We start from the raw sequence: 24,872 nt of genomic DNA on the forward strand, positions 1-24,872 counted from the left end.
GAATACAGACTAGGGGACACTGTGTGCTCCCCACCCAGTGGTATTAAGGAAGGCGGGTGGCATTCTGGTCACAGAAACAAGTTATTTTATATCAACCAATCCTCTCATTTTAGGAAATTATAAGGTGTTCACAATAAATTGAAAATCTTAAGCATGAAGTCTACAGTGCAGAGGCATGCTTTCATGTTGTGAACATCACAAGAACATCTTAACACCTGGACCCCCTGACCATGGTGTCTACCACCATGCGGCTGCCTTCTCAGTGCCTGGGTCTGCACTTCCAGGAGTGTCTAACCCTTGTCTTCAACCCAAATACTCATGGAGTCCTCTTTACCTCTTTATCCAAGTCACTGATCAGATTCTTCCAAGAGGGAACAGTAGCTCCGGTTGGTGACTAGTCCAACTTCACTGGTCTCTATCAGGAGAGACTGACTGACATCAGGATAGCAAGAGCTACTGAAATCAGTTTCTCCAATGTCATGAGATCCAGGTTTATTTAACATTCTTGGCATAAGACCTTCTTAAATATGGAGAAAGGGAGAATGAGGGAGAGAGTGAGTTATGACATGTGGTTTGCCCATGCCAAAATTCACACTGAAATTTAATTGCCAGCGTAATGGTATTGAGACGCAGTATCGGTAATGGGGGCTCCACCCTCATGATGAAATAAATGTTGCTTTATGAGTGTGAGTTCTCACTCTCATGGGACTGGATTAGCATGCCCTCCACCATGAGTGGAAGCAGCATGTGGCCCTCACCAGAGGCAGCCACCTGATCTGGAACTTCTCAACCTCAGAACCACGACCCAAAATAAACTTATTTTGTTTTTCTTGAATTTTTATTTATTTACTTCAGAGGCAAAAAGACATAGAAACAGAGGGAGATAGGGGAATTCCTATCTAATGGCTCACTCCCTGGATGTCCACAAATGCCAGGGGTTGGCCAGGGCCAAAGCCAGGAGCCAGGAATCCAACCCAGGTCTCCCACGTTGGTGGCAGAGACCCATCACTGCTGCCTTGCAAGGTCTACATCAGCCGGAAGATGGAGCTGGGAGCCAGGTCGGAGTATCAAACCCCAGGCACTGTAATGTGGGACACAGGAACCTTAACCAGTGTCTTAATGACTAGGCTAAATGCTCACTCCAACCTCTCTTCTTTCTAACGTTCTCAATCTTAGGTATTCTGTTATAGCAACAGAAAACAGACTTATAGATACAGATATCATTATAGAATATTACATGTTAATAGAGTATAGGTCCACAGCTTGTACGTTATCAATACCTCTATTAAATCTCCATTGAAATGAACTATAAACCAAATAAGTAGCTCCCTCAAATTAAGAATGGTCTGTAATTATATCAAGTCTACAGCTATCATACTAGTAAAATTTCTAAACTTCAAGTAAATGTGTTAAATCCCACCCCACACACTGAAAATTCTGTTTTCAGGGGATCAACTCATCACTATGTGAGAAATTTTAAGCAGTAAAAATCATTTAAAATTGCATGAGGCAAATAATGTGTCTATAACAAACTTCCTGACTTTTTTATCCCAAAATATGTGATTTTTTTTTTTTTTCAGGAACAGGCTGCAGTACAAGATACAGATAGATGCCTTTTCTAGATTTAAAATCCTTTTAAAAGAAGAACTTGGGGGCCAGCACTAAGGCATAGAAGGTTAAACCATAGCCGGTAGTGCTGGCATCCCATATAGGTGCCAGTTCAAGTCCCACCTGCTCCACTTCTGATCCAGCTCCCTGCTTATGAGCCTGGGAAAGCAGCAGAAGATGACCCAAATGCTTGGGCCCCTGCTATTCACATGGGAGATCTGGAAGAAGCTCCTTGTTCCTCACTCCTGGCTTCAGCCTGGCTGAAGTTGTGGCCATTTGGGGAGTCAACCAACATTGCCAAGTTCTTCTTGTGAAATGTATAAATCTTTGCAAAATCTCAGTTATCCAGCAAGACCTAGAAGCTCACAAGTTCACCCTAAATGCTTTATTACAATGAAACTGGAGCACCTCTGCTGAAAACGTCTTTGAGCGGCAGTGAGGTGATTCATAAAAATGTTTTTTATGACTCGCTAGAAGTTCATAAAACCTATTTAGAAGCAGCACTGTTCACTGGCTAAACACATCCTGAGATTTTCACATGAGAAATGAGCATCTCTAGGAGTGAAGCCCATGTCTTCAGCTTTTCTGGATTTCTACCAATCCCAGCTGAGTGTTCAGCACTTTTGGACACTCATGCCTTCTCCCTGCAGAATACCATCCTCGAGACCCCACCAGACCTGGCTTTAGTCAGCCCCTCCGGCTCTCTTGTCTTTTTCTCCAACGTGTCAAGCTAAATTCCATCTGCTCCTCCATCATCATCGGCCATCAAGGGTCAGTTTAAAGAAGATATTATATAGTAGCCATCCAAAACACTAACTCTAGCAGCCTGGGTCCAATTAGTTGTCCTTGGTGAGATTCTTGTATCCTTAGTCTGTCTTTGTTGCTACTGCAAAATACCTGAGACTGGGTAACTGATAAGTTCATTAGGGCTCATGGTTCTGGAGGCAGGAAGGTTCAAGAGCAATTTTGGCATCTGACGAGGATTTCATAACATGGCAGAAGGTCAAAGGGCAAGCAGAGGGGTCCAAATCGTGGTGCAACAGGCTAAGCCACTGCCTACGAAGCTGGCTTCCCATGTAAGTACTGACTCAAGTCCCAGTTGCTTCACTTACAATCCAGTTCCTTCCTAATGCACCTAGGAAAGCAACGGAAGATAGTCCAAGTCCTTGGGCCCTGCTAACTTTCTGGGGGTCCTGATGGAGTTCCAGGCTCCTGGAACCAGCACATAGAAGATCTCTCTCCCTCCCTCTCCTGTATCTATATCTTCTTTCAAATAAATAAATCTTTTTTTAAAAAAATCACTTGAAAATAAAAAGGAATGGACAAGCAGATGAATGTGAAAGGCAGAAGAAAAGGGGCAGCTTGGCTTTAATAAGCCACTCTGAAGGTAACCATTCTATTCTTGCTAGGGAGAGAACTGGGGCAGGTGCCATCTTACAAGGTTAAGCCCCCGCCTGCAACACCAGCATCCCATATGGGTGCCAGTTCAAGTCCAGGCTGGTCCACTTCCCAACCAGCTCCCTGCTAATGGCCTTGGAAAGCAGTGGAGGATGGCCCAGGTCCTTGGGCCCCTGCAACCATGTGGAAGACCCAGAAGAAGCTCCTGGCTCCTGGCTTCAACCTGGCCCAGCCCCAGCCATTGTGGCCATCTGGGGAGTGAACCAGCAGATAGAAGCTCGCGCGCTCTCTCTCTCTCTCTCTCTCACTCTCTTCCCCTCTCCTCTCTATATCTCTGCCTTTCAAATAAATAAATCTTTAAAAAAAAAAAAGTCTGAGAACTAACACGGTCCCTCTAGAAAGACATTAATCTTTTTTTAAAAGATGTATTTATTTATTTGAGAAGCAGAGTTACAGAGAGAGAGAGAGAGAGAGAGAGACAGAGAGAGAGGTCTTCCATCTGCTGGTTCACTCTCCAAATGGCTGCAATGGTTGGAGCTGAGCCAATTCGAAGCCAGGAGCCAGGAGCTTCTTCCAGGATGCCCACGTGGGTGCAGGGGCCCAAGCGCTTGGGCCATTTTCCACTGCTTTCCCAGGCCACCAGCAGGGAGCTGGATTGAAAGTGGAGCAGTCAAGACTTGAATCAGCGCCCACATAGGATGCTGGTACCCTAGGTGGCTTGATCTACTAAGCCACAGCACCAGCTCTGCATTGGTCCTTCTTAACAGCCAAGTCACCTCATAAAGTCTCAATTTCCACCACCACCACAATGGAAAGCAAATCTCAATTGAATTCAAAGTAGTAAAGTCATATTCAAACCATGCATTTATTTATCTGTTCCTCGGTGTCCTCATTTGTAAAATGGGTAGAACAAAGATATCAAAATAGAACAGGTCCATTGAAAGATTTTTCAGGACAAACAAAGCACTTAAAAAGAGTGAGTGATGCATGAGTGTCGGCAGCTAGCTCATTTCTCCCCATCACTCTGTTCTAATTTCCTAAATTCTCACCTTTTAAATTTTTACAGAACTTAAAACACTGAAGTTCTTATTCCTTCATTGGATTCCTAACATGTCTTCTGCCCCCCAGAGCCCTCAAAGGGGCAGGGGACTGTCCCTCACTGTCCTTCACATCAGGAGAACGTAGGCAATGCCAGGTGCTCCAGCTGCTGAATGAATCAACACCCACAATTCAAAAACATCGGAATTTCATTTAAAATAATCACTGAGCAACTCAAGTTATCAGCCTAGGAGTACTATTCAGTTTTAAGACAATTTAAGTAAGTTCTGTGGTATATCTGGTTTTACCTAGACAAATACGTCTGCAGTATACAATTTTTTAAAACAATTCTGTCTTGAACATTTTCTACTTGGAGAAACCACTTTAAGAAAGCAACTCTCTTCGAGAAAACCGGTAAAAAGTTTGGAATAGAAGAAAATCTTGAGGCTTGCATGTTCTAAACTATTTAGTGATGTAACATACAAGTTCTGGTGTAAAGTCTAAAAACAGCATGTTTGAGCCTAGCAAGTGAGAAAGCGTAAAACGTCACTGGAGAGCAGAGACACCACCCCACGCGCATGAGAGCTGGAGTTGGGGGAACCCATGGAAATGGACAGGTGGGGACAAGCCAAGAGCCCAGGAGGAAGGGGAAGGTGGCCCCATCAAGGGCCCAAGGAAGGTCCCTAAGACTCAACCAGGCTGCCGCTGTCTCCGCAGGATCAGAACCTGGAGGCTCAGAATCTGGGGCGGCTCAGGTGCTGTGAGGCAGCAAGCACCCTCCTGGAGCGCCCAACATTCTCCCCACAGCTGCTCTAACTTTTCACCGCTGTTCCGTTCCCAGTCCCCTCCCAGGCCCATCCCTCACCCTCACTGGCCCTGGAAATCTGAAAACACAGATCGGATTATGTTACTCCCCTCTCTGCTTAAAAAGTCCCCAATGGTTCCCAAAGCTTCAGGCTGGCCCCTGGCCTCTCTTTGCATTATCTTATCACATCACTCTCTCCCACACACTGCAGGCAGTCTCCAAACAGGGCAAGACTGTGCACTTGCTCCCTGCTCTGCACCCATTCCTCCCCGCTCCCCACCCCCACCTGCACAAGGCCTCCCTCCAGCATCTCCCCTCCCCAAGCCTCTGTTACCAGCTCACAAGCCAGAAAGAAGTAACTGTTGCTTGTTCAAAAAAAGAAAATAGTCTTCAAAGCACTTAGCACATTCTCCCTTTCTTTTGCCAGAACCACCACCACCACCACCACCACCCCAACACCACAAAACACCCCTGCCTCGTCCATCTTCCTCCGCCAGGAAGCGACCCCGGGGCCAGGCGCTCTTAAGTACTTGATAACCATGCATGGGACTGAGTTTAATGTGATCCACTCAAAACACACAGCACAATCTTGAAACAGTTTCCTGCACACACCAATGGACCGTCTGGGAGGGCCCTTGATATCAAGTCTGTATGTCCAGAATCGAGTATTTCTCAGAACAAACTAGAATAGTTTCGTTGGTTATTTCTACATGGTGGATTTGAATATTCCAAAATCAAAGGACTCTTTTGCACTGTTTCATTTCCTGCAATGGTACTCATTCCCCTATTGTCAAACCCTCACCTGAAATTATACAGTTGGTTAGAACTATTCGAGAGCACTTCAAAATGTTCATGGACAAGTTGAATTAAGAGAAGTTTATTTTGACACCAAAAAAAAAAAAAAAAAAAAAGAAAGAAATCCACGCATATGAAAGATCTCCAAAAAGTTTATGGAGAATCACTAGTATGAAAATGATGCACTTCCATCAAGGTTCTCGAGTGTGCTTGTATACTTCTGGAATTTTCAGGAACCAAAATGCTTGTGACTCCCACATGATGTGTCAAGTTCCAAAATGGAATATTAACACTTGACAAATCGTGCTGTGAGAGTGTAGGTTTGCCTCAATCGGAGAGCACCACAGGGTGCCTGGAGACCTCGCCCCAGCTCCTCTTGGGCCAGCCTCCCCTCTGTCTGGCTGGGCAACAGCACACATCCAGGAGAACGGAAGTCGAGAGATGAGCAAAGCCAGTCCTCCTCGTTCTTCGCTGGGAGACTCTCACGGGACAATTTTATTACCACTCTCTACGGGGATCTAAGAGACTACCTGGAAAACAACCAGATTTTCTGAGTAATCATTACCCATCACAAGCATAATAAAACCAGCACTGGCCTTTGTCTGCCAGTTATTTCAGAGGCCTGTTGGTGATGGATGCGTTTAATTCAAGCCCAACAAGTGCGAATATAACGCCTTCTGTGTGCTCATCTACCTGTCTGGTTCCACGGCTGTTTCACGCCCATGAAAAATTAGCTAAAACCACGAAACACGAATGTAGTAGAGAGGTGGGTGTTTGGTGTAGTAACTGAGACACTGCATGTCACCCTGGAGTGCCTGGGTTTCATATGCATCTCTGGTTCCTGATTCTTCTTGCTAATGTGAATTGCAGGAGGCAACAGGTGATGGTTCAGGTAACTGGGCTCCTGCCACCCATAAGAGACCTGGATTGAGGGCCTGGTTCCTGGTCTCAGCCAGGCCATTGCACACATGTAAGGGATGAAATAAATATATTAAGAACCTAATAATATCAATTCAAAGGGATGCTATAAGAAATTTACTACTGGTAATAAAGCATCAAAGACAATGATTGATTCCTGTTTTCGTATAGAAACTGGACAGATTCAAGGATTTTCCTATAATGTCACTCCCTCTTTTCAGAGTAGAGTTCCCCTGGGGATCGCCTTGTGAGTTTTTGTGGTGGGTTTTTTTTTTTTTTTTTTTTTTTGAGCATTTGCACTTGTCATCACAAGTACCGAGGCTCAGAATAAAAGGCTGCGAGCCAGTCATCAATGGCTGCCTGACTTCGGATCAAAGCCCAGTAAAAGACCTGGCAACAAAACGAGGAGGAAGGCTGCAGCAGACACAGGTTCCGACAGAGGAATGTCGCAGTGGATGAGATCTTTCAAACAGTCCTACACTGGACCATCACTGCTGACGCACAGTGGGAATTCCAGTAGGGAATGGGAACCCCATGGCAACCGAGGAGAAATATGCCACCGGGAGCCCAGCAAGTGCCACCCCTGCTCCTTTACCTGATGCCTCAGCCTTAAGAAGTCGCTTTGCTTCCCGTGATGGTGCTGAGCTGAGGCCCGCAGCAGCAGTACCAGGTCCCCGCAGCAGCCAGTCGGCTTGAGACAGCTCAGGCCACCTCCCACGTCAGGACAACAATCAACGGCACGATTTGGAAGTTTTGAAAATTGCCAAAATACTCCTTATTGCTTGATATGATGGATCATCTCCTCTTATGAGTTTATAAATTCTGCTAAAATGAAGAATACAGGCCAGTGTTGTGACATAGTGGGTAAAGCTGCTGCCTGTGTCGCCAGCATCCCATATGGATGCCAATTCATGTTCTGGCTGCTCCACTTCCAATCCAGCTCCCTGCTAATGTGCCTGGAAAAGCAGCAGAGGATGGCCCAAGTGCTTAGGCCCCATGTGAGAGACTTGGCAGAAGCTCCTGGCTCCTGGCTTCAGCCTGGCCCAGTGCTAGCTGTTACAGCCATCTGGGGAGTAAATCAGTGGATGGATCTCATTCTCTCTGGCTCCTCTCTCTGTAACTCTTTCAAATAAATAAAAATAAATCTTTAAAAAAAAAGAAAAAGAAAAAACCTGAACACGCTGAAATATTTAGAAATGAAATTATGTTCCAGGACCGGCATTTGGTCTTGCAGTTAAGATACCCATAGTAGGGCCTGGGTACAAGTCCTGGCTGTGCTCTGGATTCCAGATTCTTGCTAATGCACACCCTGGGAGACAGCAGATAACGGCTCAAGTACTTGGGTCCCTGTCACCCATGTGGGAGACCTGGATTGAGTTATGGGTTCCTGGCTTCAAGCCAACACAACCCCAACTGTTGAAAGATTTTGAGGAGTGAACCAGCAAGTGAGAGATTCATGCATTCTCGCAGTCTCCCCCTCTCTCCCTCTCAAGTAAACTAATATTTTAGAAAAAGAAAAAAATTATATTCCAACTATACCTGAGATTTCAAAATGGTGGCGGAGGGAATGGATGGGAGTACTAATGAAATAAGAATGACCATGTGGCTGATAAATTCTGAAGTTGGATAATGGCACACGGGGCTTCAAAATATTTTAATATGATACCACTTTTGTATATGTTTGAAATTTTCCAAACTAAAGTAAAAAATAAGCATGAAATCAGGTTTCCAAAGAGAGCTATTAAAATTCTGAAGCACAATCTATACAATGCCTAAACATGACTACACGTATTCCTACTTCCTAATGTTACAGTACAAAAGCAGATCAAGTCTCCAGAGGCAATAATCTTGGTCCCTTTAGGACGGCAGCGTAATTACAGGGACTCAATGGAGGCTTCTGCTAAAGTTAGAAAAAGAGGAAATTAAAGCACCTTTTGAAATGCGGCACAGGTTTTTACAAAACCCACAACAGACAAGGTTATTACTAGCTGTTTGCGCAATTCAAGGGAAGCTTTGCAAAAAAGAAAAAAAATCCCTGCTATGCAAAAACAGACAAAACACAACTGAATAAAACTGCTATAACTTGGCCACATGCATAGAAGCACCTCGGCAGGTAACAGCGGATCCTTTGGAGACATGCAGCCTCGGAGGGCAGCCAAGCAGGCGGCTTTACAGTCGCTCGGAGCCTGAACTTTTGACCTCCTCACAAAATGTCAGCAATGAATTTCCAAGCAGGGGACCAGAAAGAGCGCCTTCTTCCTTAAAATCGTCCCATGAACTACCACTCTGCCCTGTACCCGCTTTCAGTCACCAGGCCCGAAGCACAAACTCTATAAAGTACATCATAAAAGCGATGCAAACCGGACTAAGACAAACGTTTAAGCAGTGCAATCAAAAAAACAGCGAAGCGAGGCAACAGGGGACCTGCGGCGGCGAGAATCACCTCTGGGCTCCTCCCCCACCCCGTTTCTGGACATATTTTCCCTTTTTGTCAACAGAACAGATCACACTTTTCCCTCTGTCCTCTCTCTGGGTTCCTTCCTTCCTTCAAACAAGACGCACCGAGGCAAGGCGCAGCAGCTTTGTCTCCTACAGCAACGCGGGCGCCCAGGACGCGCGCCGGGGTCGCCAGCCGGGGCACGGGGAGCCCCGGCGCACCTGAGCCGCCCGCGGCCGAGTCTCGCCTCGGGGGTCAGGTGGCCACGCGGTGCCACGGACCCCGCCCTCTCCACCTCCCTCCGCCTCGCGCGCCCCGCTCACCGCGCCCGAGCTGGAGACTTACGGACCCGCACAGCTGCGCGCCCGCCGCCGAGCCTCCCGCGCCGCCTACCTGGCCAGCCCCAGGCACCGCCCCGCCGGGGCGCGCCGCCGGGGAGGTTCCCGCGGGCCAGCCGGGAGGCGTGTGGGCAGAGGTCCCGATCCCGCGCCGAGGTGCCAGGAAGTTGCCGAACCCGCGCTCCCGGAGCGCCGCCGGCCCCTCCCCCGGCCCGGGCACCCAGGGGCGCGGGGCCTGCGCGCCGGCTCGCGGGCAGCCGGCACCTGGGCGAGGTCCGGCGGCTGGACGGGGCGGACGGCGGGCGCACTCACCCAGGCAGCGGATGTGGAAGCCCGCGGGCGGCCTCAGCGCCCGGCGCGTCCAGCCCTCGCGCAGCACCTCCAGGTGTTCCTCCTTGCCCTGGATCAGCAGGACCTGCTCGTCGATCCAGCCCAGGAAGAAGGTCTCGGCCACGGCGGCCGTGACCTTCTTGTTCCAGAAGTGTTGCATGTTCTCGGCTTTGAAGTCGGCGAAGATCTCGTAGCCGATGTGGTGTCGGGCGAGCTGCCGGGGCTGCGCCGGGGGCGCGGGCTGAGCTGCTCCGGGTCTCTCCCGCGCCGGCCCCTCAGCCGGGCCCAGGACGATGGCCAGAGAGTGCGGCGCGATCTGCAGAAACTTCTCCATCTTCCGAGGCGGCCGCTCCGGGGATGAGCCGCCGGAACGTGGCTGAACCCCACGAGGGGAGCGTCAGGGCCCCCTCTCCTCGTCGGAGCCGGGCTGACCGTGTCTCGGCCAGCCCCCGTGCGCCCCCAGCAGCCCCGTGCAGCCCCGGGACGCAGCGCAGGGAACCGGGACTCTGCGGAGTCCGCGAGCTCCGGAGCGCGTTACCTGCAGCTCGGGGCCACCCTCCGGGCGCCGCTCATTTTCCAGCGGCGGCACCCTCGCCGCCCGGCTGCCCCGGCGCGGGGCGGAGACGCGGTAGGAGGCGGCCGAGGGGCGGGCAGTTCGGAGGGAGCCCGGGGAATCCCCTTAGCTGCTCTCGGCCCCAGGAATTCCGAAGGGTCCGGTGCTGGGCGGGAGCCGAGGTGGCGTGGAGAGTCTGGGGGTGTGCGTTCAGGTGGCTGGGCTCGGGGAGGCCTGGAGGCGAGCGGGGCCGGGGACCGACCGATTCCGGAGCTGCGACCTCGCTCCTCCCCACGGTCCACCCCGCCCCCACCTCCCGCCGAAGCAAGTGGATTCGCCGCCTGGTGAATGCACACTTGGAAGTGGCTTTTTAAAACACATGGTCTGACACACACACACACACACACACACACGCCATCCTCCAGCGTTGTCATCGGCCTTACCTAAAGGAAATCCAATGATTCCCAGAGTTACCCACACTACCCACAGTTAATGAAGACATTAAACGAACTTCGTGAAGTTTGTGTGGAATTCTGTTTTCCTTTTTTTTCTTTCTTTCTTTCTTTTATTTTCTTTTCTTTTTTTTTTTTTTTTTTTTTTTTTTTTTTTTTGATGGCGAGATAATAGCTGTCGCACAGGTGGAGAGGTGATTTGTGGAGGAGCAGGGGTCAATGCATAGAGCCTACACAGAGTGCTCAACCTCGGGACCACCCGCAACACTGGTTAAAGCACAGGTGTCAGAGTCAAAGTTTCAGATTCAGCCGGTCTCAGGGCACCGTGCTGCGGTTGGTGGCTTTTCTAATAAATCCAGTTGCCGCTGCTACTGCTTGCTGGTCCCAAGCCACACTTTGAAAATCACTGAACTGGAAAAATATTGTCCAGTCTAGGCTTTAGGGGTGGAAGGAGTAACTGAAGGAGATGCTGCTGGCATCCCGCGTTTTAGTGTTTTGAAACAGTCATTAAGCCCGAGTCTGAAGACCTGGTGTTAAGTGGTGGAGAGTGACCTTCAACCTGTCCGTGAACCTGAGTTTCTCCATCCGAAAAATGAGGTGTTCAGTCCTGCTAAGCCCATGCCACTGGGCCAGGGAAAGAAGCAAGGAAATGGGTAACAAGTAAATCTGGATTATAAACTTTGGAATCAACATGGTGGTGCCACCATTAATTACGGTCACCAGCCACTCTTCAGACATCAAAAAGCCAAGGACAGGTTCTTCGTGAGGAAGGCTGCAGGCGCGGCGCATCCCACCCTCGGGATTTCTCAGGTACCCACCATGGGTGGAGCTGTTATTTTCTCACCTGTCATTGAGCACTGTAGCGCTGAGCCTGTCTGGCACAGTTAACAGGCCCCATTCTTTGCCCTCTTTCCTCAGTGCCTACACCCGGGGGGAAAGGGTAAGTGATGGTGCCTGGAGAAATGGAGGAAGAGAAGGTGCTGCCCTTGTGACATTTTCAATTTGCATTCTTTAATTTTTTTATTTTGGCATAATTTCACACTTACAGAAAAACTGCAAGAATTTTACAAAGAATACCCAACATGTCTTCACCCAGGTTCCCCAATTGTTAACGTTTTTCTCTCCTTTCGCACACACACAAATTTTTTTCTAAACTATTTAAATATCTCTCTAGGATGGGCATTTGACCTAGTGGCTAATATGCCAGTTAAAATGCCATGTCCTGCAGATGCCTGGCTCTGCCCCCTGACTTCATTTCCCTAATAATGCAGACTGTGGGAGGCAGTGGTGACAACTCAAGTAATCGAGTTCTATCATCCATGTGGGAGACCTGCACTGAGTTCCTAATGCCAGCCTGGCCTTAGCCATTGTGGACATGTGTCTCTCTGTGTCTCTCCCTTTCTCTCTGTAACTCTGACTTTCAAATAAATAAATAGGGGCCAGTGTTGTGGCACAGTAGGCTAAGCCACCACCTGCAGCACCAGCATCCCATATGGGTACCAGTTCATGTCCCTGCTGCTCCTCTTCTAATCCAGCTCTGTGCTAATGGCCTGAGAAAGCAGCAGGTGGATGACCCAAATCCTTGGGCCTCTATACCCACATGGGAGACCCAGGAGAAGCTCCTGGCTTCTGGCTTTGGCCTGGCCCAGCTCTGGCTGTTGCAGCCATTTGGGGAGTGAACCAGTGGATGGAAAATCCCTCAGTCTCTTCTCCACTGCTCTGTATCTCTGCTTTTTAAAAAAAAAAAATAATAAAGCAAATCTTTAAAAAGAATCATCCTGCTACCCCTCAAGTTTTTAGTAAACTATAAATTTGGCCATTGATTCTAGCTGGACTCTATTTAACTCTCGCTAACTTCTAATTCCATTATTCTCCATTTATGAGTTGACGTTCCACCACAACAATTAGCTTTCCCTTCTCTGCTATTTACTATCTGTACCAGTATGGACTATGCATTCTTAGTTGACTCAATAGGTTAAGAATCTTAACTACCCGTATTGATTTTGGCCCATGGGAGCATCTAAAAGCTTGCTGCTGTCTCCTTTTGAAGTGACCCCATCGTTCTCTGAACACTTCCTCACTTTTTGGCGCATTAAGATGTTCCAGGATCATTTTGCTCCAGTCCTGAAAACTGCCATCTTCCCAAGGAGCTCTGGATGCTCTTAGCAGAGAGCAGTACTTAGCAATGACCCTTCAGCCACACGGTGTGCTCAAAGCCACCGAGGCATGTGTTTAGTACACTCAGCGAACATTCCCACTCCCCTCCCTCCAGAAACTGAACTTCTCCCATTTACAACATTTACAACTGTCCTCGGGGCCAGTGCTGCAGCATAGCGGGTAAACCTGCTGCCTGCAGTGCCAGCATCCCATATGGGCTCTGGTTCGAGTCTCGGCTGCTCCACTTCCTGGGAAAGCAGTAGTAGATGGTCCAGGTCCTTGGGCCCCTACACCCTTGTGGGAAACCCAGAAGAAGCTTCTCAATCCTGGTTTTGGATTGGCTCAGTTCTGACCATAGCAGCCATTTGGAGAGTGAACCAGCAGATAGAAGATATCTGTCTCTCTCTCTCTCTCTCTCTGCCCTTCAAATAAATAATTATTTATTAAAAAAAAAACATAGATGCACTGAATTGTTCCTAATGTCAACAGTGGGTAGTGTGGCTTAGTGCATGGCGGTGGGGGGAACGACAGGGATATTCAATACACTTATCAGATAGATGACTTCAGGGAAGTCACCTCTGCGACCCTCAGACTTCTCATGTGTAAAATGAAGAGGGGCTGGTGCTGTGGCACAGTGGGTTAACGCCCTGGCCTGAAGTGCTGGCATCCCATATGGATGCCGGTTCGAGACCTGGCTGCTCCACTTCCCATCCAACTCTCTGCTATGGCCTAGGAAAGCAGTAGAAGATAGCCCAAGTCCTTGGGCCCCTGCACCCGCATGGGAGACCCGAAAGAAGCTCCTGGCTCCTGGCTTCAGATCAGCACAGCTCCAACTGTTGTGGCCAAATGGGGAGTGAACCATGGGAATTGAAGACCTCTCTCTCTGTCTCTCTCTCTCTCTCTCTCTCCCTCTCTTCTCTCTGTGTAACTCTTTCTAATAAATAAATAAATCTTTAAAAAAAATAAAATGAAGAGTTGTTTTGAAAAACAAGATAACATATATAAAGTATCTGGTACCTGACAGGCACTCAGGTAAAACATTAGTTTCTTCCCTCTCATTCACTCATGGATAGACTTTTTAAAAATGATTTATTTTATTTATTTGAAAGGCAGAGTGACATTAGGAGAGATAAAGGTAGAGAAAGAGATCTTCCATCTATTGGTTCACTTCCCACATTTATGCAAGAGCTAGGGCTGGACCAGACTAAAACCAGGAGCCTGGAACTCCATCTAGGTCTTCCATACGGGTGTCAGGGGCCCAAATACTTAAGGCATCTTCCACTGCTTTCCCAGGCCCATCACCGGGGAGTGGATCAGAAGTAGAGCAGCCGAGACTCAGAATTCTGATATGGGATGTGAGCATCACAGGCAGCAACTTAATCCACTGTGCCGGTATGCTGGTCCCTGGATATACATTTTTAATGTAGCTCTCCCCTGCCTCAGCTTGTAAGTCTCCAGAACCCAAAATACAACTGCACTGTAATGTCCACACTTTTCTCTTCATCGAATCACATTTGTTTAATGCTGCTCTGATCTTAGGTGGAGATTTTGCTGCATCAATCATGTCTTACTTTTTAGAGAGTATATAATCCTAAGAGCGAAGGGACCTCAAGGCTCCCCCTAGGGAAGCTCCCCCTCTGGATACTGAAGACCTTGCCTTTCTCTCCCAAAGGACCACTCTTTATGAAAGACCATCTCATGATCCAGCCCCTTCCACATGTGTGCTTCCAAACCAATGTGCTGACCACAGAAACAAGGCATGATCTGCCACACTTGTGCTCTCGTGCACTGCCTCCTTTTTGCCCTGATCCCTCAAAAGGTATTAAAGGGACTGAAGCCTCTCGAAGGCACTTTAGTCATCATCCTGTGTCCAGAATTATCTCTCAATATTTTTCAAACCAGGGTGCATCCAGATGCCAGGGAAAAGCACGTTCCAGGATGTGGGCCTTCTTCTCAAATTGAGTGCCCTCTTGGTCAGCCGGTCCTAAAGCAGATCTGTTTGTAGCCAGAATATCACCAAAAATAACTCCTTCATTTCCCATCAGCAAAGACACTCAAAACTGCCAACAAGAACAAGTAACCATCTGTGAGTATGCGACATCTTGTTCCCCAGGAAAATAAATGCAAATCTGCCTCTCTCAGAGGCCACTTTGGGCATTCTCAACCTGCTACTGCCCCCACTTTGAGCCACATTTCAAACATCTCCTATCTTAATGATGCACTTGATTTGGACAACTAAATGATATATTTGTATGGTTTTCCCAGAACAAAAAATATTTTCTAAAATTCTCAAAGGAACAGTATTCACAAACAGCTACTTCTTGAAAGAGTGCTCAAGGCTTCCCATGTTGTGCTACTTCTATTTAGACTCAAAGTCTCACAGTCAAGTCTTTAGTCAAAATTAAGACTCAAACGTTCCCTCTCCTCTCCCTGGATCTGCAAAGAGAGAGCCTCCCTTCCTAAACACACAGCATAAGGGGTCAGCCCTAAAATGTCTGGGCAAGTCCTACCTTTCTCTAGACCCAGGGGTCATGTCTGAGGCAGCAGTCCCTCCTGATAATAACAGAGCATGATTTACTTCAATGATTACGGTTTAGACAGGTCTTCAATTCTCCCATCAACCCTTGAAGGCAGATATAACTACCAGCTCCATGATTTTGCAGAAAATGACACTGAGGCACAAAGAATGTAAATGATCTGTCCAGGGTTCCCAGTAATGAAGTGGCAAAATTAGAATCTAAGCCAAGACATTTGGTCTCCAAAGTTCAACCTCCATGCTGTCCCGTCTGTTCCACTTAGCAAACCAGCTCCTGGAGTTTTCCTAAAAGGTCTTTTTAACAGTGTTTCTTTAATAAATGACATCTGAGATTTACATAGGTCATCTATTGCTATATAACAAGTTATCACAAAACTTAACAGTTTAAAACAACATTCCTATTGGGTAGGAATCCAAGCACAGCCTAACTGCATGTCTCTGGCTCAAGGTTTCTCCTGAAGTTTCACTCAATCCAGGGTTGCAGGCTCACCTGAAGGTTCAACTGGGTGTGCATCCACCTCTAAACTCACATTGTTGTTGGCAGGATTCAGTTTCTTGAGGGTTGTTGGACTGAACGCCACACCCCCTCACTCTTCGAAGGTCCATTCTTGCTTGCAACATGAAATTCCCCATAGTGTAGCTCACAACATGCCAGATGGCTCCACTCAGATCACCTAAGACAGAAACCAGAGTCCAATCTTCCAAGTGACATCCCATCACGTCTGCTGCATCTTATTTGCTAGAAGTGAGGCACTGAAGCCAAGTCCACACTCAAGGGGAAGGAACTGGACAGAGATATGAACACCAGGAGGCAGAGCATGTCTTAGAAGCTGCCTGCAACATTTATGGGTAACCATGAAAATGTCCGCTTCCTTAAGACAGTTACAGTAAAGCCACAAATTAAAAGAGTAACTTCTAACATAAATGCTCTCTCTCATGTATAGATAACAAGCTCTTTCCCCATCCACACGTGCACACAGATATCAGAAAAACTATTCATCTTCTGAACAGGAAAGGCCATCGTTGAATTCAATGGAATTAAGATGAGGAGATACTTCTTTGGTTTTTATTACTGTAATAATCTTTGCTACTACCAACCTCAACATCATTGACACCTATTGATTTACTCACTATGTGCCAGTGTGCTAAAAACTTTTAACATTTTTTTTTAATTTTTTTTTTATTTTTGACAGGCAGAGTGGACAGTGAGAGAGAGACAGAGAGAAAGGTCTTCCTTTTGCCGTTGGTTCACCCTCCAATGGCCGCCGCGGTAGGCGCGCTGCGGCCGGCGCACCGCGCTGTTCCGATGGCAGGAGCCAGGTGCTTCTCCTGGTCTCCCGTGGGGTGCAGGGCCCAAGGACTTGGGCCATCCTCCACTGCACTCCCTGGCCACAGCAGAGAGCTGGCCTGGAAGAGGGGCAACCGGGACAGGATCGGTGCCCTGACCGGGACTAGAACTTTTAACATTTTTTATTAACAATAATTGTGCATTTTTTGGACTGCAATGTGAAGACTGAATACATGTATACAATGTGTACTTATCAAACAGGAAAATCAACATTTCCCTTTCTTTGACATTACTTTATGTCTGGAGGCTTGGAGCCTCTTTCTTCTATTTGTCCATACAATATACAGGCTTTTGTGACCTGTGGTCTCTCCACCCTGCTGTGTAATGTTAGGCACTTACTCCTTAAATCAAACTCTCAGGTGGTACCCATTATTCAAACTCCCTGTAGCCCCCCACACTCCTCCCAGCCTCTGGTAATCATCAGTCTGTGTTCAGATTGAGCTGGCTTTGTTTTGCTTTGCTTTGTTTTGAGTTAGTTTCTACATATGAGGGAGAACATGCAGTATTTGTGTCTCTGTGTCGGGCTCATTTCATTCAACGTGATGTCCTCCAGTTCCATCCATCTTGAGGCAAATGAAACTCATTCTTGTATGCATATAGTTAGATTTTCATCCATTTGGTCAACCTAGAACTTTAGATTGAGGAATTTAATCCATTCACATTCAAGGTTAATACTGATACATGAGAATCAACTATCATTTTTTAATTGCTTACTGATTGCCTTATATACTTTTTTCTCTTATATTTATATTTATAGTTTGGTAGCTTCCTGTCATAAAAAGTCATAATAAAGCTGGATTCTATTCTCTTTCTTTTCATGTGTCTTCTGTTAGTGAATTGTGTACTGTCATGTGTTTTCATGGTTACTGTTATGAAACCTTTTCTTTCTAATGTAGGACTCCCCTCAGGATTTCTGGTACGAATTCTCTTGTGGTGAAGAATTCCCTTGCTTGTCTGGGAAATATTTTATTTGCCCTTTACTTCCAATGGATATCTTCACTGGCTATAGTATTCTTACTTCTCCTGGCAAGCCGGAGTCCCCCCAGTCAGAGAAGCAGGGCAGGGCGGCGGTGTGTTTTTGTCCTCCTTCTCCGCTGGGTACAGCTCCCGTCACTACTTTGTTGACGTTTTCCCTCAGTCGGTCTCCTGGAAAAGCAGTCCTTTTTCATCTTTCTGGTTCTTCTCTGTGACAGAGGTGAGAGCAGGGCCCTTCTCTTAGCCATCTACTGCGAAGAACGTTTTGTATGGGGGCATGTTTTGGATTTTTTTTTTTTTTTTTCAAAAAGTAGGCAGAATGGCAATAATGTTTGGGGGATAAATAAGTCCACATGTTTTTGTTTTTAATCATCTGCAGGTCCCAGTTGTCTCACGATATCCTCCATACATGTATGCAGTTGTTTCTACTGCCTGTCAGATGACCAGCATCTGCCCATATATGCAGCTTTCTATTCTTCTTTGGTCTTTCCTTTCCCCTCCCCACTCCACCACCCACAGGCTACGCTCCCCCAGCTCCCAATCTCCAACCGCGGAAGTCGCATGGAGCCAGGACAGAGAGGAAGGGAACATTTCTTCAAATCTGCTTTTATGAGGACAAACCAGAGACCAATTAAGGAAAAGTAAATGGGTTTAGGGGAAGTAATAATCAAGTAGAGAAACAACCTTAAGTGTAATTATAACATGTCAAACAGGTTAAGGAACAAGAGGAAATGTGGGGAGGATCTGCAGTAGATGGGATGTTGAGGGGCAAGGCAGGCATTTACTCCAGCCCAAAGCAGGAGAAGGAGCCCACCTTGCCAAGCCCACAATGAGCACATTGTTAAAGTTGCTGGAAATACTATACTGTCATTATAGCCCCTTCAGAGAGGCTTCTGTATATATCATCATAAAGGAATGGGCAAACATTGCTTGGCAAGAAACTATTTCCTTCCTTAAGTTCAGTATCCAAGACTTGCATATTGACCTAAGTAACGCTAATATTTCCTGGTCATTTTCCAAGGAAAATATCAACATTTATCAAATGCCTCATTCTTACAAAACTCGGTAAGGAGGAATAATTATTATTCCAAGTACAACAAGAAAACCGAGGTTCTCGGATGTTAAGTAATTTGCTCAAGGTCACAGTTAATACTTGATAAAGCCAAGATTTGAACCACATCTATCTAAGACCCCAGGCCCATGCATCTTCACCATCCCCTGCAGCTTCCAAAAGAATTACAAAACTATGATAAATCAATGGTATAGTATTCACAAGAAATTGAGGAAACAACGATGAAGAACTGCTTGAATATTTAATCACATAAGAAATTCTCCAAGCCATATCAAACACCCTGGGGGGAAAGAAACACTTGCTTCAGTTGTCTCAACATGTCATCAAGATGGATGTTCAAGAAGAGTGGGATTTTGTGCAGGACGAAAGAGCATTGTGCAGGAAATTCTTTGTCAGTGGTTCTCCCTTTTGCCCACAGTCAACCGCCTGCCATTGTGGCGGGGGACAGTGGGCTTTGCCAAATTTGCTCTTATCTAAATTTATCAATTGCTGATTGTCCACAGTATTATAGCAGAAGCCCAGACAATCATCATTCAGGGAGGGGCATCCCAGCCTAAGTGCCCAAATTGGAATTTCTGTTTGTGGCATATGGAAATTTCTCAAGATGGCAGCTATGATAGCTCCAGCTTGCATTTATTTCCTTGACATGTCCTTGTCACTCCCCATCAAGATGTAGAGTCTGACTCTCCATGTCCTTGATTCTGGTCAGGTGCTATACTTTCTTTGGCCAGTAGACTATAGAGTTAAAGGCCATACCATTCTGGGCACAGATCTTATTAGCCTTGTATCTCCCACCCCTGCCTCTTAGAAACCAGCCAGCATATAACAAATGCCACTACCCTGAGATCATCATGTTGTGAGGAAGCTCAGCTAGCCACAAGGAGAGGGTTTGTAGACAGAGAGCAACACTGGCCAGCCCCACACTGTTCTCGCCACTCCAGCCCAGCCCCAGACACATGAGTGAAGGAGACATTCCAGCCCCAGCAGGCACCATGAGCAGAAGAACTGACAACATCACTGGAGCTGTCTCAAGTGTCTCCAGCCATCCAAGCCATCCCAGCTGAAGCCTCCACCTTAGTGTTACAAGAGTGAGCCATCCCCCACAGTGCCCTGCCTGAATTCCTTCAGAATCATAAGTGTTATAAAACAGTGGTCATTTTCCATCACCAAGTTTTGGCGTGATTGGTTACACAGAGGTAGATCACTGGAACACTGTTGCTCCTGTCCTATGTGCTTGCTTCGTGTGGAACTATAATGTATAAGTATCCAGGCAGGAAATAATATTTCAATGACTTGCTCATTGTGGCATCTAGGGAAAGTCAATACTTACAAAGAACAAAGGAGATCCTGCTATATTATTTTTAAAAGACAAGTATTGTGGATGAATCTCGACTCGTAAGTCCATAATTCTGGGTACAAATTATATGTCAGAAACAGTGGCATCTGCCTGAGCCACTCAATAAAACCTTTCTATGGGAATTCTTCAGAATTTCCAAGGAGCTTCTACAATCATGGGGTGAGCATGTGCTTAAATTACAAGCCTTTAAAAGGATTCTTTCAAGGATAATCCACCTTCATTTGTGTTGTATTACTTACATGGTATTAGTGATTTTGTTTGATGAGGATGGCAACATGCCAACCACCAATTAAAAAGAATATCATCAATTATTATCACCCTGAATGACATGTCTATTACTGCTTGTTCCAGGTAACTAATAACAAAAATAGGTAACATTTATATGGTGCTCCTTTTGTGTCAGGTGCCATGCTAAGCACTTAATGTATAATCATTCATTTAGCCCACATGGCAACCCTCTGGGGTAGATACTGTTGTCCTAATTTGGCAGATGAGAAACTGAATCACAGAGAAACAAATTGTGCATAACCTCAGCCAAATGACCAAGCCAGAATTCAAATCCAGGCATTCTGGCTTCAGAGTTTGGACTCTTAACAACCACAGTATAAGGCTACCTCCACTCTTTTTCAAAGAGTTAGTGACCCTCTTGTGAACTGTAACCTCACATCCATGAGTTACTGTGGGGACATTAACTCTATCTGGTAATTGACAATAAATTTGATATTGAAAAAACTTAAAAGTACATCCCGCACCTCACTTCTTCCCACAACCTACCACAGGCTCTTACCCAAGTCAAGATCCTATATTAATCTTCCTTAGAGTGAAGACTTTCGACTGGTTGAGACAGTTTGTCAAAATGGCTGAAAGTAATCCTAGATGCTGCTCTGTCTGTTCTGATTCCTCATTTTTTTTTTCAAGAACTCATCATTTTTAGGACAAGGTTTACTATTTCTACTCTAAGTGAAAGTTTCATCTGGCATAACAGTGAACCCTGGATGGTTATTGAGATGCTGCTGACAAACGTCTCCATTGGCATTCACCCAGCCCTGAACCCTCTCCACTTCATTCTTCACATTGCACCTGCCCTGGGGCCTCAGTCACCATGGCAGAACCTCATCCTGGTCCAGAATCGATTTTCAAAGAGCAGTGTGCAAAATATATTTTTCTTCATCTTATGCTTCCATTAGTGAGTTTTTCACATTCAATTCTTATGTATGGCAGCAATAAAAAGTCAAAATCAGCCTAGAATAATACTTTTCTCCATTACAATGTTTTACTCTTTTCCTGTCTATTATTGTAAACCCAACCCACATTTCATTCTAAACTCATTTTTATTTCAACAAAAGTTCCACCAGCCAAACAAAATTATGGAAATGTGTTCTAACACTAATGTCCACATCATTAGCCTGCATGCCTCAGGCTTTAACTCTGAGCGAAGAGAAGTCACTAAATCTTGTTCCCTTTCATCAACCATCACGCATCAAACAACTTTTGGATTCTAGGCAGTGTGCTGAGAGCTAAACACTGAGAGATAAATAGGACATGGGGAAGGAATGCTTAGAGTTTGTAAGAGGGCATACACAAGTAATTCCCATCCACCCACCACCACCAAAATTATGCCTAATTGACACCATAGTGGAAGCAGGTACACATGACAGAGGAGCAGAAGGGATGGAGAGGAATAAAAGGAAGGAGGCATTCATTATAAATGGATGACATCGAGAATGAGAGATGACTTCAATCAACAGGTAATATTGGGCTAATACTTGAAAGGCCAGTCTTTCTCGTCTGATGTTAATGCAATACATACAGCTCCTTCCAACCCACCAGGGCTGAGGCTCTAGCCCCAAGAAGCATGTCATGAGAAAATGGTCATTAATACTAGAGTGTTAATTCAGGGTATATTGCTTTTTATCACTTTTAAATTAAGATAGCTTCAGAGTTCCTGCAATACACATTTGACTCTCATGCCTTTGCTACCGGTAAACTTTCTTAGTTGAGAAAGAAAGGGGTGGACTTACAAGTACCTTGTCAGGATTTGGGCAGTTCCTTGGAATGCTCACCATGAGAGCGGCCTTGGGTAAAGAGCCTGCAAGCTGCTGCTAGAATACATATGTTGTCATGATTTCCACAGGTGTGCAGATGGACACAAACAATAATGCATGGCTTCTGCATGTGGAATACCAGTAGTTGGTATTAATAATAAAGCTACATAGTAAAATCAACCCAATTTGTGTATGTTTTCTCCTTCTCACTGGAACAGCAGCAGCTCAGTACCTGGATTTTTTTTTTTTTTTTAATGAAATAATTGCCAAGTTCTACCCTTGATTGTGTCTCCCTCAGAAAAGGAAGTTACAACTCCCAGTCTGAGGTCTCCTGCAGTGGGAATTATGCGCCAGTGCCCTGCCACCCTACCCAGAGTGTACACTCTCCAGTGAGCAGCCCGCCCTCCTATGAGATCACTGCAATGGCAGGTTTCCAAAGGGAATAAAAGATCCAGCTAACAAGGGACAGTTTCAGGAAAATTCTATGTTAATCAGATAACTGCTATCTGATACATGCCAGTATCAAAATATTTAAAAGAAACACAGTCATTCAGAACAGAAAGCATAATGGTCTAATTCATGTTGTATTTATGAAAAGTAGAATTTCAAAATCATCTTGATCTGGCATTTAATTAGAATTAGATTTTTATGCTGTTTTATGCTGAATGACTTCAGATGTGGCCGACCAAAGAGTTTAGAAAAATATTACATGTAGTTAGCTCTTCCTGGTGATCCAAGAAAAAGTCCTTAATTTCTATACATTTATCTCATTTATTCTAGATAGAAAATATAATGTCCACTTTTTTTAAAAAAAGAAGTGATTTTATTTCTAATTTGTTTACATTCCTGTATGCTATTAATGACAATATCTTGAGAATTGAGAAGTGCACAGTAAGTGGAACAGCAATAAGTCTTGTTTACTACTTGTAATAATTATTGCGAATTTTAGTGTTTTTTCAGCTAATCACTTTTATACTTTCTATTTATCCTGCTTAAATATTTTGAAAAGTATAAATATCATTTGAAAAGTTAATCAGATAAGCACTCCATGTCTAAAAACTATTTCATATCAGAATTATGTACAGACAATAAAGACAACATATTTTAACAGAAAACATATGTATTGTCAAGAAAAAGTTGCATGTAGATCTTCTATTTTTAACAATACTAAATATTAAATATCAAAAACTTTTTTGAAGGAGAATGGGTAAGTAGTTGGACATATATGATAATGTTTTCTCCTACCCACTGGAATAGCATGGGCAGGAGAGAGGGTAGGGTATGAAGTATCATTATGTTCATAAATACATACATTTGAATTATATGAAATTGATCAGTTACATAGATTTTTTAAAAATTTCTCATTGAAAGCACTTTAAAGTGATATGTATCAAAAACATACATCTCGTGGCCAGCATTGTGGCACAGTAGGTTAAGCCACCCTCTGCAGCACCAACATCCCATATGGGCATCAATTCAGTCCCAGTTGCTCCATTTCCAATCCAGCTCCTGCTAGTGTACCTGGGAAAGCATCAGAAGATTACCCAAGTGCTTGTGCCCCTGCACCCATGTGGAAGACCCAGATGAAGCTCCTGGTTTCTGGTTCCTGGCTTTAGCCAGGTCCAGTCCCGGCCATTGTGGCCATTTGGAGAGTGAACCAGTGGATGGAAGATTCTCTCTCTCTCTCTCTCTCTCTCTCTCTCTCTTGCTCTATGTCTGTCTCACTCTCTGTCTCTCTATTTCTATCTCTATCTCTGTCTCTCCCTCTCTTTCTCTTTAATTCTCACCTTCAAATAAATAAATAAATCTAAAAAATACCCACATCTCTAGCACTTGCCTTATGTTTCCAGGTAGGCTGCAGTTGCTTAATTCACATGAACGATTCTCTCAGGAACAAATAGAAAAACTAGATAAATATGAACATTGGTTAAAGACATCATAGTTGCGGCCGGCGCAGCAGCTCACTAGGCTAATCCTCTGCCTGCGGCGCCGGCACTCCGGGTTCTAGTCCTGGTCGGGGCGCCGGATTCTGTCCCGGTTGCTTCTCTTCCAGTCCAGCTCTCTGCTGTGGCCCGTGAAGGCAGTGGAGGATGGCCAAGTGCTTGGGCACCTGTATCCGCATGGGAGACCAGGAGGAAGCACCTGGCTCCTGGCTTTGGATCGGCGCTGCGCGCCAGCCATAACAGACATTTGTGGGGGTGAACCAACAGAAGGAAGATCTTTCTCTCTCTGTCTCTCTCTCACTGTCTAACACTGCCTGTCCAAAAAAAAAAAAAAAAGAAAAGAAAAGAAAAAAAAAAGACATCATAGTTGCTAGGGCAACAAGGAAAAAGGTAATAAAACTTCAGAGGGGAGACCCATGAAGCAGCGATGGAACCTTCTGCAACCACTTTTCTAGAAGGAAACTGGGTAATTCTGGATGTGAACAAGGGGGCTAGAAAGCTGGTCTTTACTTGAGCGGGGGGCTGCCTCTGATGGACAGAGAAATGAGTAGACTTTTGGCAGTTTTGGGCAACTAGAAAGACACAATTGAAAGATCTCAAATGTGGACAGTTTTCCCTTCCAGACAGCTAAGAATGATCAGCAGGATTAAAAGCTCAGCTGAAACCCAGGGCACAGTTTCTGACAGTCCCATAATAATGGTGGGACCAAGATTAGTTTCATGGGCTGCCAGGCAGAGGCCCAGCGTACACACTACGTCCTCAGTAGA

At 45.7% G+C, this 24,872-nt stretch overlaps 1 protein-coding gene across 2 annotated transcripts in view; it reads right to left on the reverse strand.

The window, feature by feature from the left end:
• STOX2 (storkhead box 2) overlaps positions 1–15,935 on the reverse strand; it is a 253,967-nt gene extending 238,032 nt beyond the window's left edge. The window contains exon 1 of one of the 2 annotated variants that reach the window (XM_062213217.1): positions 15,856–15,935. Coding sequence is in view for 1 of the 2 variants with exons in the window: in XM_062213212.1 (XP_062069196.1) it covers positions 9,650–9,827 (178 nt within the window). In the remaining variant the exon portion in view is untranslated. Of the gene's footprint in view, positions 1–9,649; positions 9,890–15,855 lie in introns of those variants that run through there. The other variant, XM_062213212.1, reaches the window with a different exon arrangement.
• Between the last annotated feature and the right edge of the window lie 8,937 nt (positions 15,936–24,872).

Source organism: Lepus europaeus, chromosome 16 (genome assembly GCF_033115175.1).
Source record: "Lepus europaeus isolate LE1 chromosome 16, mLepTim1.pri, whole genome shotgun sequence".
NCBI classification, from domain to species: Eukaryota; Metazoa; Chordata; class Mammalia; order Lagomorpha; family Leporidae; genus Lepus; species Lepus europaeus.